This window comes from Pseudophryne corroboree, chromosome 11 (genome assembly GCF_028390025.1).
Source record: "Pseudophryne corroboree isolate aPseCor3 chromosome 11, aPseCor3.hap2, whole genome shotgun sequence".
Taxonomy (NCBI): Eukaryota; Metazoa; Chordata; class Amphibia; order Anura; family Myobatrachidae; genus Pseudophryne; species Pseudophryne corroboree.
In genome coordinates, this window is record NC_086454.1 from 335,277,801 (window position 1) to 335,291,200 (window position 13,400).

At 50.2% G+C, this 13,400-nt stretch overlaps 1 protein-coding gene across 1 annotated transcript in view; it reads left to right on the forward strand.

Moving 5' to 3' along the window:
- Positions 1 to 620: 620 nt before the first annotated feature.
- POLR2C (RNA polymerase II subunit C) overlaps positions 621 to 13,400 on the forward strand; it is a 74,651-nt gene continuing 61,871 nt past the window's right edge. The window contains exons 1-4 of the mRNA XM_063944270.1: positions 621 to 746; positions 933 to 1,058; positions 12,798 to 12,927; positions 13,008 to 13,060. Coding sequence (XP_063800340.1) covers positions 621 to 746; positions 933 to 1,058; positions 12,798 to 12,927; positions 13,008 to 13,060 — 435 coding nt within the window. The remainder of the gene's footprint in view (positions 747 to 932; positions 1,059 to 12,797; positions 12,928 to 13,007; positions 13,061 to 13,400) is intronic.

Here is a 13,400-nt window from a genome sequence, read left to right on the forward strand (position 1 = left end):
CCATAGCCTAATGGTATGGTGCTCCGTATAGCATACACTGGGTTCCCAGCCCCATGATAAGATGTTTCTTAGCACCCTGACAACCCACCACCCCCCCAACCCCCCCCCCCCCCCTCCTCGGATTATTATTATTATTTTTATTCACTAAAAAAAAAAAAAAAAAAAAAAAAAAAAAAAGCGCTGTGCCGCGCTCACATCCGCCCGACCGCCAGCCGCCCGCTCTCCTCGCTGCTCGGATCCCTGGCAGCGCGGCTCACAGAGCCGCTACAGGGATCCGACATAGGCGCGCATTGCAGTTTTAAATTTGGCGCCGTCAAGGAGGGGGGCGGGGCTTAATCCCGCTCTGCGCGCCCGGAAGTAACAGCGCGCCGGGGACCCGTTCTTCAGCAGCGCGGGACGGAGGCCACGCGTCACGGCAAGAGAGTTACAGTGGGGAAGGGGGGGGCACTCGGGGGCACTGCAAGGTACAGGTTTTGTTTATTGCAGCCTGTCACTGCACACAGTATCGTGCAGGACAGATAGGCTGCTGTGGCTACGTTCTTCCCTGCTTCCCTCCCCTCCCTCCCATTCTGCCTATAGCTGTTTACTGTGGGGGAAGGGTATCAAGTTTAGGTGCTGCCATGGCCACTAAAGGCTCCAAGGCAGCTCAAAAGCAGGGTCAGGTTTTAAGTGAGGAATCACAACAATCAGCCCAGACCTCCTCGGAACCCCAGAGCGCCCCGACATGGACGACACAACTCACAGAGGTGATGTCCCTGCTGACGGGGGAACTTAAAGCCTCTCGGAAAGATAGAGAGGCGGCCCAGTTCCGACAGCTTGTCCCGGTACCGGTGCCAGAACCTGCATGGGCAGTCTCATTGGCAAAGTCAGTGGAAGGACTTTCCAGGGCTGTAATACCTTCCCAAGCCCCGTCCTTTAGTCCCCCCCAACAGGCTGCAAAAAAGAGATTGCTAGCCTCGGTGTTACAGGACTTTGACGATGATATGCCTCAATTAGATGAGGCGGAGTTAGATGTGCAGGATATACAGGAAGTGGATATCCAGGATACTGACGATCAGGTATATGGGGACTCTGAACCAGTAGCACAGGGTATAGAGGCTCTTATTACTGCTATTCGCTCAGTGTTACAGGTGGAGGAGACGGAAGACACCTTACGCCCTTCAAGGTTTGGCACAGACCAATACCTGCCGGTGACTTTTCCAGTTTCGGAGGAGCTGGATGCGCTCATAACGACAGCCTGGAAGCATCCAGACGCAAGATTTCAGGTATCAAGAAAAATGTTGTCTTCCTATCCTTTTCCCGCAGATAGCAGAACGCGCTATGAGAACTCTCCGATCGTGGATCCTTCGGTGTCTCATCTGTCCAAAAAGACGGTCCTGCCTGTTCCGGGGGCAACTTCACTTAAGGAGGCGCCAGATAGGAAGTTGGAGTCTACCTTAAAGAATATTTACTCTGCGGCAGGGGTTTTGCAGCGCCCGGCACAGGTAGGTTGTTGGGTCAACAAGGCGATCGAAGCTTGGGCGGAACAATTGTCCTCTGGAATTCGTGACGAATTACCGGCGGATCAATTGATAGACCTGGCGGAGCACATCCGTGAATCAGCCCTTTATCTTTGCGAAGCGTCCAAGGACATAGGTGTTCTCGGAGCTAGAATTTCTGCTTTAACAATTGCGGCCCGCAGAACGTTATGGCTCCGAAATTGGCAGGCGGATACGGAATCCAAAAGGGCGGCAGAGGCGTTACCCTTTACGGGTGAGTTTCTGTTTGGTAAAGATCTGGATGCCTGGATCTCTACGGCTACGGGGGGTAAGTCGGCTTATCTTCCTTCTACTGCTCCAGCCGCTCGCAGACCATATAGGGGTCCCTCTTTTCGATCCTTTCGTGCCCCTTCCAGGTTTCGAGGACGGGCCAGGGGTGGAGCTTCTACCTTCCGTGGCCAGAGAGGTAGAGGTAGAGGCGGTGGCAGGGGTAGAGGTTCCGCAGCCTCAACCCAGTCAGACGTTAAGTCTTCTGGCACTGCCACCGCATGACGGGCCTCCCTCCCACCTGGGGGATCACAGGGTGGGAGCTCGTTTGTGGGATTTCAAGGAGGTCTGGATACAGTCCTGCCCAGATGCTTGGGTCCGGGATCTCATCACTTGCGGTTACAAGCTCGTTTTTCGGGAACAACCACCCCAGCGGTTCTTTACCACGGGTTTGCCAGTTTCCGACAACCGGGGAGTTGCCTTACAAACCGCGGTCCAGAAGCTTCTGTCTGCAAGGGTAGTGATCCCGGTTCCCTCGCATCATCGAAAACGGGGCTATTACTCAAGCCTGTTTCTTGTACCGAAGCCGGACGGCTCAGTCAGACCAATCCTGAACTTGAAGGACCTCAATCCGTATTTGAAGGTGTTCAAGTTCAAGATGGAGTCTCTCCAGTCTGTTATTGCGGGGTTGGAAAAGGACGAGTTTCTGGCATCCTTAGACATCAAGGACGCATACTTACATGTTCCCATTTGGCCTCCTCACCAGGCTTTTCTCCGGTTCGCAATACAGGACACTCATTTACAGTTCCAGGCCCTTCCTTTCGGTCTCTCTTCTGCCCCCAGAGTGTTCACAAAGATCATGGCGGTCATGATGGCCCTACTTCGGAAGCAGGGTGTGACAATTGTCCCCTATCTGGACGATCTGCTAATAAAAGCAAACACAGCAGAACGATTACTTCAGAATATCCAGATGACACAGGACTTTCTGATCCGACACGGGTGGGTCCTGAATTTCCCGAAGTCTCACTTATGCCCCGCACAACGGCTGTTGTTTCTGGGAATGATTCTCGACACGGTCCGTCAGAGGGTTTTCCTTCCGCGGGACAAGATACTTTCTCTGCAAACACTGGTAAGACTGGTCCTTCAGCACCATCGGGTGTCGGTATATCTGTGCATTCGCCTGCTGGGAAAGATGGTAGCGGCGTTCGAGGCTCTTCCGTACGGTCGCTTCCACTCTCGACCGTTTCAACTATGTCTTCTAAATCAATGGTCAGGATCTCATCTGTTCCTTCATCAGCGGGTGACGCTATCTCCAAAAGCACGGTCATCGCTACTCTGGTGGCTCCAGTCGACCCATCTGTTGGAAGGAAGACTGTTCGGCATATGGGATTGGACTCTCCTCACCACGGACGCCAGTATGCGAGGCTGGGGAGCAGTGACCCTGGGACATCAGTTTCAGGGGCGCTGGTCAATCCACGAATCCGCTCTCCACATAAGCATCCTCGAACTAAGGGCGGTGTACAACGCCCTGCTGCAGGCACATCACCTCCTGCAAGGTCGAGCGGTCAGAGTTCAGTCCGACAACGCCACGACGGTAGCATACATCAACCGTCAGGGCGGCACTCGCAGCCGAGCAGCGATGAGGGAAGTCACCAACATCCTTCTTTGGGCGGAGAAGTATGCTCTGTCCTTATCGGCAATATTCATCCCGGGAGTGGACAATTGGGAAGCCGACTATCTAAGTCGGCAGGACATGCACCCGGGAGAATGGTCGCTACATCCCCAGGTGTTTGGGCAACTGGTCCGCCGGTGGGGAAGACCACAGATCGACCTCATGGCGTCCCGCCTGAACCATCAGTTGCCTCTTTACTACTCTCGGACAAGGGACCCGACGGCGGCGGGCGTGGATGCTCTAACGGCTCCTTGGAATTTCCAATTCGTTTACCTCTTTCCTCCGTTTCCGCTGTTGCCAAAGGTTCTGCAACGCATCAAGAGAGAAGACGCTCTGGTTCTCCTAATAGCTCCAGATTGGCCGCGCAGGGTTTGGTACTCCGCTCTACATCAGTTGTCGGTGGCCGAGCCTTGGACCCTACCACTACGAGACGACCTTCTACAACAGGGCCCCTTTTGTTATCCAGACTTACGCAGGCTACGTTTGACGGCGTGGCTGTTGAGAAAGCCATCTTGACAAGGAAGGGGATTCCTCGTACAGTTATACCTACTATGCTTCGGGCTAGAAAGTCGGTTACATCTTCTCACTACTACCGCATTTGGAAGGCCTATGTAGCATGGTGTGAAAGTCGACAGTATTCTCCTTCCGTGTATAGCTTAGCCCGTCTTCTCCGTTTTTTGCAGGCAGGTTTTTCAGCAGGCCTAAGACTAGGCTCACTAAAGGTGCAGGTCTCTGCTCTTTCGGTTTTCTTCCAGAAACGGTTAGCCTTGCTGCCTGAGGTTCAGACCTTCTTTCAAGGGATTCTTCGAATACAGCCTCCCTTCCGTCCTCCGACAGCACCATGGGACCTCAGTCTGGTCCTGTCCTTTCTGCAGTCTTCAATGTTTGAGCCCCTGGAATCAGTAGAGATAAAATATCTCACCTGGAAGGTGGTTCTGCTCCTGGCACTGGCTTCAGCTAGACGGGTGTCGGAACTGGGGGCTCTCTCTTGCAGGTCTCCTTACCTGGTGTTTCATGCGGATAGGGCCGAGCTTCGTACTCGTATGTCCTTTCTACCAAAAGTGGTGTCTGATTTTCACATCAATCAGCCGATTGTTGTACCGGCCCTCTCAGGGGACTCTCCAGATGTGAGATCATTGGACGTAGTAAGAGCGCTCAAGATCTATGTGGATAGGACTTCGACTATTCGGAAGTCTGATTCCCTATTTGTGCTGTACGACGCTGCCCGCCGTGGTTGGCCGGCATCTAAGCAGACCTTGTCTCGATGGATTCGACTGACCATCAGACAAGCTTATTTGGCGGCTTCTCGGGAACCTCCATCTTCTATTTCAGCACACTCCACACGCTCTGTAGGACCTTCTTGGGCGGCTGCCCGGGGGGTCTCTATGACTACTTTATGTCGGGCGGCTACTTGGTCCGGCCGTCATACTTTTGTCAGATTCTACAAGTTTGACACTTTTGCGGCCTCTGCATCTCACTTTGGCCGAGCGGTTTTACAGGACTCTCAGCGCTCTCCCACCCGTTCTGGGAGCTCTGGGACGTCCCCATTGTAACTACGCTCCAGTGGCCCCTAGTGGATGAAGGAGAAATCAGGATTTTGGTACTTACCGATAAATCCCTTTCTCCGATTCCACAGGGGCCACTGGACGCCCGCCCAGCGCTGTTCTTCCTTGTTGTTTTTTGTTTAACGGTCTGCGGTTCAATTGATGACCGTTGGTTGAGTTCAGGTTAACCTGTTTATGATTATTAGGTTCGATTCCAGGGTTAGTTTGGATTATCCTGGTTCAGTAGACGTCAATAACCTCCTCTACCTTTATAGGTTTCTCTATTACAGCTCTCCTTGGGCACAGTTTTACGTAGACTGGCTTGGAGGGGAGATAGTAGGGGAGGAGCTAGCCACAGGGTTAGAATTTTGTTTAAAGTGCCAGCTCCCAATTACTGCCTACTATTCCCCATTGTAACTACGCTCCAGTGGCCCCTGTGGAATCGGAGAAAGGGATTTATCGGTAAGTACCAAAATCCTGATATTTGTACCTTTGTCAGCCTCCCTATACACTACTACCACGCGCGCCCCCCTCCCCCTTCCACCTTCTCTCCTCCAACACGGGACTCGTTCCGGGGCTGGACAGTCAACTTTATTTGGGGGTTTACTGTCAGGGGCTGTGGTAGTGATACTGCTCAGGGGCCGGGAGAGTGGTGTCGCGCTCCCCGTGGCTTACATTCAGTTGCCGTACAAGCCACAAGCCGCTCTGTACAGCGGCTCGCGGGAGAGACTGACTTCCGGTTAGTAGTCTCTCCCTGTAAGCAGCCGCGGCTTTTACATAATTGTACAGGGACGGCTTCCCGCCCTGCTCTGCAGCTCGCGCGCTCCCCTCCAGCGTACAGAGGGCTCCGGGCGCCATCTTCTTCTACTGCTGACAGGGGACGCTGTGCTGCGCAACACGGAGAGAAGTTTCTATAAGAAGCAACAGCACTTCTCACTTTGTCTTCTCAAATGGGGATAAGCTAACTACAAGTATATTTGTGGTTTTTTTTTGTTTTTGTTTCTCTAGCCATAGTGTGAGCTAATAGTCATCACCTTAGGTGTCACTAGCATTATGGGTTCACTGCTAGGTCACTGTTATAGGGGATTTATAGTGCATTTATAGTCCTATTAAAGATTGGTTTATTTTTCTTGTTCAAGGGACACTACCCTCCATTTCTGAATTGCGTCAGTCTAGATCGGTGACTGAGTCCGGTCAGACTCGGGTGGAGCCTCTGTGGGCTCAGATTATGGGCAAGACGGTTTATGGGCGGACGCGGATACCCTCTGTGCTTCATGCTCTGGTGCATCTGTGGTGGACCAACAGAGAGGTTCCGTGGATCAGACTATGTCTTCTAGGGCCAGGAACATCCGGTGTGGACTCAAAATCTGGACAGATGTCTTGCTGATTTAACTCAATCCCTAAACAAGTTTGTAAACTCTGCCGGCAGTTCTTCTGCTACAAAAAAAAAAAAACCGACAGACGTTGCCCGCTATAACTTTCTGGGGGAGGAGTTGGAGTCATTCCCGTTGGAGGATGGGGAACTAGACCCAGAGTAGGATGAGGTTTCGGTCTGGGAGGATGATGTTTCTACTAGCTTAGGTGTTAGATAGACACCATCCTTCAGACTCTTAATAACAGGGATATTTTAAAGGAGCCCTGACTTAAGCCGGATTCCCGTTTCCAAGCCCTAAGAAATTAAAAATTTCTATAGCCTTTTGCAGAGGAGGCTATGAGATTTTGGGAAACAGCCCAAAAGGTAGACGCTCCCATTTCACATTTAGCAGGAGCTACGGTTATTTCTTCTATACTGTCTGTGACGTTGAAAGATCCTACAGATGGGAAGATTGATACAATGCCTAAATCTGTTTTCTTTATCACAATTCTAGCTGGCGCTTGGGTCCTCGAGGCCGCAGACGACTGACTAGCACAGGTCATAACTGGAATGCAGTCTGACGATCCATCGGACATTCAATTAGCAGAACAGATTTCGGAAGCTCTTACTTATGTGGGTAAGACCTTGGTTGATCCTACAATCCCGTATTTCTGCCTTGACCGTGACAGGAAGACGGTCTCTTTGGCTTCGGGTTTGGAATGCCGATTTTGACTCCAAACAGACCTCTTTGGCGGTACCCTTTAAAGGTGAGTTCTCTTGGGGTCGGAATCAAGAAGATTATTTCAGATACTACAGGAGGGCAAGAGCCCTTTCTTCCAGTTGCTCCTACGAAACCGAATGCTATAAGGTTTCGGTCCTTTCGTATACAAGGAAAAAGGTAGTTTCCATTCCTTTCGTGTTTTTTTCCAGATACCCACGAAGAGAGGCATTCAGAGGTAGAAGTAAACCTGCCGACAAACTTACTGCATGACTGTTCAGGATCTCCGGAGGGATCATTGACGGTTGGGGCTCGGTTACTACAGTTCAAAGAAGTGTGGCTCCTGTCGAAACCAGATCGGTGGGTGACGGAGGTCATATCCAGAGGATATCTGTTAGATCTCGAGGAACCAGTTCCATATCGTGTGTTCGTCACTCCTCTTCCAAGCGGTCCCTCCAGACATCGAGCTCTTCGTCATGCAACAGCCACTCTTTTATGAAATGAAGAAATTCTTCTAGTTCTCGCTCAGCAGAGGGGTCGGGGATTTTACTCGTGGACAACCTGGACGGTTCATTTCAACCCAAAAGTTCAAGATGGAATCCATCCGCTTGATTATCGTCACCATGAAACCAAGGTGATATTTGGCCTCTTAAGACATAAGACGCCTATCTGCTTGTCTCTATTTGGACGGGCCATCAATCTCTTCTGAGATTCGCAGTCGGCCTTGACATTTTCAGTTCAGGCTCTTCCCTTGGGTCTATCCATGACTCCTCGGGTATTCACAAAGGTCATGGGCCATGTGCTGGCAGTTTTGCAGTGTCAGGGAGTCGTCATGACTATATATTTGGATGATCTGTTTATCAAGGCCCCGTCAGAGTTAATTCTTCACAAGAGCTTGCGTTTCACAAGAGAGACTCTACAGTCATTGGGATGAATAATAAATTGTTCGAAGTCTTCTTTGCTTCCTTCCCAGAAAATTATGTTTCTGGGACATTTATTCGACGCCAACAACCAGAAAGTGGTTCTTCCTTAGGACAAGATTCAGGACATACAGTCCAGAATTCGAGCATGGCTGCATTTACCAGTGGTTTCGGTTCTCCGATGCATGCAGGTATTAGGCAAGATGGTGGCAACCTTCGAGGCAGTTCCATATGCCCAGTTTCATGCTCGACCCCTTCAGGCTCCGGTTTCTCAACTGTTGGACTCTGATAGGGCCTCATTTCGAAAGGCAGCTGGTCCGCTTGTCTATACAGAATCGTCAGTTGCGTCGCTGGTGGCTTCACAGTTCCAATGTGACCAAAAGCTGTTCCTTTCACAATTTGGTCTTGGGTGATGGTCACTACAGACGCCAGCCTCAGAGGTTGGGGGCAGTGTTTCAGACTCATCAATTCCAGGGCTCTGGACAAGTCAACAGTCAAAGTTGCAGATCAACATCTCACAGTGGAGGACAATCCGGTGGGCGCTACTTCGGATTCGAACCATGGTTCAGGGTCATCCAGTGCGGATTCAGTCCGACAACGCCACGGCAGTGGCTTACATAAACAAGCAAGGCGGCACTCGAGGCTACTCCGCAAGGAAAGAATTCTCACAGGGACGGAACATTGGGTTCCGACCATATCCGCGATTCACATTCCAGGAATCGAGAACTGGGAAGCGGTTTCTTAAGCCGTCACACAGTGCTTCCGGGAGAGTGGGAGTTTTACCAGGAGGTGTTTCTGACTCTAGTAGCCCGGTGGGGGAGGCCCGATGTAGATCGGATGACGTCTCGCCTCAACAACAAACTTCCTCTCTACGGTCGTGTACTCAGGACCCTCCAGCAGTTCTAATCGATGCACTGTCAACGCCGTGGCACTTTCAACTGGGATATGTGTGTCCACCGTTGCCATTGTTTCCACGTCTGCTTCAACGCATTCAGAGAGACTGTCTTCCTATCATCCTGGTGGCCCCAGATTGGCCACGCTGACAGTGGTACACTCTTCTGCGCAAGATGGTCATCAAGGAGCCATTCCGACTCCCTCTGCGCCCAGATCTTCTGATTCAGGGACCATGTCACCACCCAGGTTTGGTCGGCTGGCTTTGACGGCTTGGTTCTTGAATCCAACTTTTTAAGGGAAAAGAGGTTTTTTTCTCGCTCTGTTGGGTAAACGATGATTTAGGCTTAAAAGCCGGTGACTTATGGAATTTACCACAGAGTGTGGCGTATTACATTGCTTGGTGTGAAAAACGTGGTTTAACACCGGATTTGTTTAGAGTCCCTCGTTTGTTACCCTTCCTTCGGGAGGGTCTCAATAAGGGTCTGAGACTTTCTTCACTGGAGGGTCAAGTTTCTGCCTTGTCGGTTCTTTTTCAAACCTATCATTCCAGAAGTTCAGACGTTCCTTCAGGGAAGTTCTTCGGATTCAGCCACCTTTTGTTCCTCCGGTTCCTCTCTGGGAATGTCACTTAGTCCTTACGGCTCTTCAGAAGTCTCCATTTGATACCTTTGGAATCTGTAGAATAGCGGTAGCTAACGTTCAAAAGTTGTTTTCCTATTGGCAATTGCCTCCGCAAGATGAGGATCTCAATTGGCAGCTCTTTCCCTTTTTTTTCTTGCAGATCACCCTTGTTGGTGTTTCATGATGACCGGGTGGTTCTGCGAACAAGACCTTCCTTCCTTCTAAAAGTTGTGTCAGCGTTTCATCTAAATCAGGACATTGTCCTTCCAGCGTTTAATCCTTCTCCTTCCGGGGAGGATCCCCATTTGGTTCTTTTAGATATGCTTAGGGCCTTACGGTTTAATTATCTCGTACGGATCATATCTGTCGTACGGATGCATTGTTGGTTTTTAATTGATGCGTCCAAACGAGATTGGCCGGCTTCCAAGAACACAGTGGTTCGTTGGGTGACTTCGACCATCAAACAGTCTTCTGATGTTTCAGTTCCTGACTCAATTCCAGCTCATTCGAGTTGGAGCTTCTTGGGCTGCTCGCGGGGGTGCATCGATTGAGCAGCTGTGTAGGGCGACGACCTGGTCGACGGTGCATACGTTTATAAAAAAAAAAAAAAGTTTTACCTTTTGGTTTGGAGACTGCCTCTGTTGGGCGTCAGATGTTACGGACGGCTATGCCGTCTACTTCTCCCTCCTCTCATTAGCTTGCTTTGGGAAATCCCACAAGTAACGGCGCAGCGTCCCCCAGATGGATGAAAGAGAAATAGGGATTTTTGTTTACTTACCGTAAAATCTCTTTCTCTGATTCCATCTGGGGGACGCTGCGATCCTTCCCATATGTTTGTCTGGTTTAACCAGTTAATTATTTTCGGTCTATCTCCTTTGGCTTGGCTAAACGTTAACTGAGGTACTGGCTAGGCAGGAAGGAGATGGGAGGGGTTAGAGGGGGGAGGAGTTAGATTCTAATAGTTCTGTGCCAAACTCCACAACCACACACCTCTAACCCACAAGTAACGGCGCAGCGTCCCCCAGATGGAATCAGAGAAAGAGATTTTACGGTAAGTAAACAAAAATCCCTATTTTCCATTCGGATAGGGCAGAACTGCGGACGCGTCCGCATTTTCTCCCTAAGGTGGTATCAGCGTTTCACCTGAACCAGCCTATTGTAGTGCCTGCGGCTACAAACGACTTGGAGGACTCCAAGTTGTTGGACGTTGTTAGAGCTTTAAAAATATACATTTCAAGGACGGCTGGAGTCAGAAAATCTGACTCGCTGTTTATACTGTATGCACCCAACAAGCTGGGTGCTCCTGCTTCTAAGCAGTCGATTGCTCGTTGGATTTGTAGCACAATTCAACTTGCACATTCTGTGGCAGGCCTGCCACAGCCTAAATCTGTTAAGGCCCATTCCACAAGGAAGGTGGGCTCATCTTGGGCGGCTGCCCGAGGGGTCTCGGCATTACAACTCTGCCGAGCAGCTACGTGGTCGGGGGAGAACACGTTTGTAAAATTCTACAAATTTGATACCCTGGCAAAAGAGGACCTGGAGTTCTCTCATTCGGTGTTGCAGAGTCATCCGCACTCTCCCGCCCGTTTGGGAGCTTTGGTATAATCCCCATGGTCCTTTCAGGAACCCCAGCATCCACTAGGACGATAGAGAAAATAAGAATTTACTTACCGATAATTCTATTTCTCGGAGTCCGTAGTGGATGCTGGGCGCCCATCCCAAGTGCGGATTATCTGCAATAATTGTACATAGTTATTGTTGCCTTCATCGGGTTATTGTTGTAGGAAGCCATCTTTCAGAGGCTCCTCTGTTATCATACTGTTAACTGGGTTTTAGATCACAAGTTGTACGGTGTGATTGGTGTGGCTGGTATGAGTCTTACCCGGGATTCAAGATCCTTCCTTATTGTGTACGCTCGTCCGGGCACAGTACCTAACTGAGGCTTGGAGGAGGGTCATAGGGGGAGGAGCCAGTACACACCACATGGTTAAAAGCTTTACTTTTTGTGCCCTGTCTCCTGCGGAGCCGCTATTCCCCATGGTCCTTTCAGGAACCCCAGCATCCACTACGGACTCCGAGAAATAGAATTATCGGTAAGTAAATTCTTATTATTGTTGCCTTCATCGGGTTATTGTTGTAGGAAGCCATCTTTCAGAGGCTCCTCTGTTATCATACTGTTAACTGGGTTTTAGATCACAAGTTGTACGGTGTGATTGGTGTGGCTGGTATGAGTCTTACCCGGGATTCAAGATCCTTCCTTATTGTGTACGCTCGTCCGGGCACAGTACCTAACTGAGGCTTGGAGGAGGGTCATAGGGGGAGGAGCCAGTACACACCACATGGTTAAAAGCTTTACTTTTTGTGCCCTGTCTCCTGCGGAGCCGCTATTCCCCATGGTCCTTTCAGGAACCCCAGCATCCACTACGGACTCCGAGAAATAGAATTATCGGTAAGTAAATTCTTATTATATGCCACACAGCAGTGCCCACAATGGCTATGTATATGCCACACAGCAGTGCCCACAATGGCTATATATATGTATATGCCACACAGCAGTGCCCAAAATGGCTATGTATATGCCACACAGCAGTGCCCACAATGGATATATATATATGTATATGCCACACAGTAGTGCCCACAATAGCTATATATATGTATATGCCACACAGTAGTGCCTACAATGGCTATATATGTATATGCCATACAGTAGTGCCCACCATGGCTATATATATGTATATACCACACAGCAGTGCCCACAATGGCTATATATATATATATATATATATGTCACACAGCAGTGCCCACAATGGCTATATATATATATGTATGTCACACAGCAGTGCCCACAATAGCTATATGTTTATGCCACACAGCAGTGCCCACAATGACTATATATATATGTATATGCCACACAGCAGTGCCCACAATAGCTATATATATATGTATGTCACACAGCAGTGCCCACACTGGCTATATATATGTATATGCCACACAGCATTGTCCACAATGGCTATATGTATGTATATGCCACACAGCAGTGCCCACAATGGCTATATATGTATTTATCACACAGCTGGGAGGTGTTGGGGTGATAGCACCGTCTTCTCTCTGAGCCGCCAGGCAGAGTCGCACGGAGGCGCCTGCATCGTGCCAGGCAGAGTCGCACGGAGGCGCCTGCATCGTGCCAGGCAGAGTCGCACGGAGGCGCCTGCATCGTGCCAGGCAGAGTCGCACGGAGGCGCCTGCATCGTGCCAGGCAGAGTCGCACGGAGGCGCCTGCATCGTGCCAGGCAGAGTCACACAGATACTTAGATAGTAGAGGGCAGTAGGCAGACATCTTGGCTCATTACATACAGCATATTCTATGTACTGATTCTTCATCTCTTCCAGCTATTGACTGGGTGCAGATTGATGCCAACTCTTCCGTTCTCCATGATGAATTCATAGCACACAGAGTGGGTGAGTCTGGGGGCATAATAGAGAATCTGGGAATTACACCACTGTGCACCCCTAACATCTCTGATTCCTCTTGTCTTTAGGACTCATTCCGCTGACCAGTGATGACATTGTGGACAAGCTGCAGTATTCCCGGGTGAGACTTCCATAGACCTGTAATAACCCATCATCTGCAGTGCACCTTACCCCCATCTCTCTCACTGGCATCCATCTACTGGGGGTGACTGCCTGTGTCAGGGGTCTCTGTGTGTTACTATCAGGGAATGGCTTGGGGTTGTGTGTCACTATCGGGGACCGGCTGGGGGTGATTTCATGTGTCAGGGCTGTGTGTGTGTGTCACTATCGGGGATTGGCTGGGGGTGATTGCCTATGTCAGGGCTGTATGTGTGTATCACTATCGGGGAATGGCTGGGGGTCATTGGCTGTGTTTGTGTATCACTATTGGAGACTGGCTGGTGGTGACTGCCTGTGTCAGG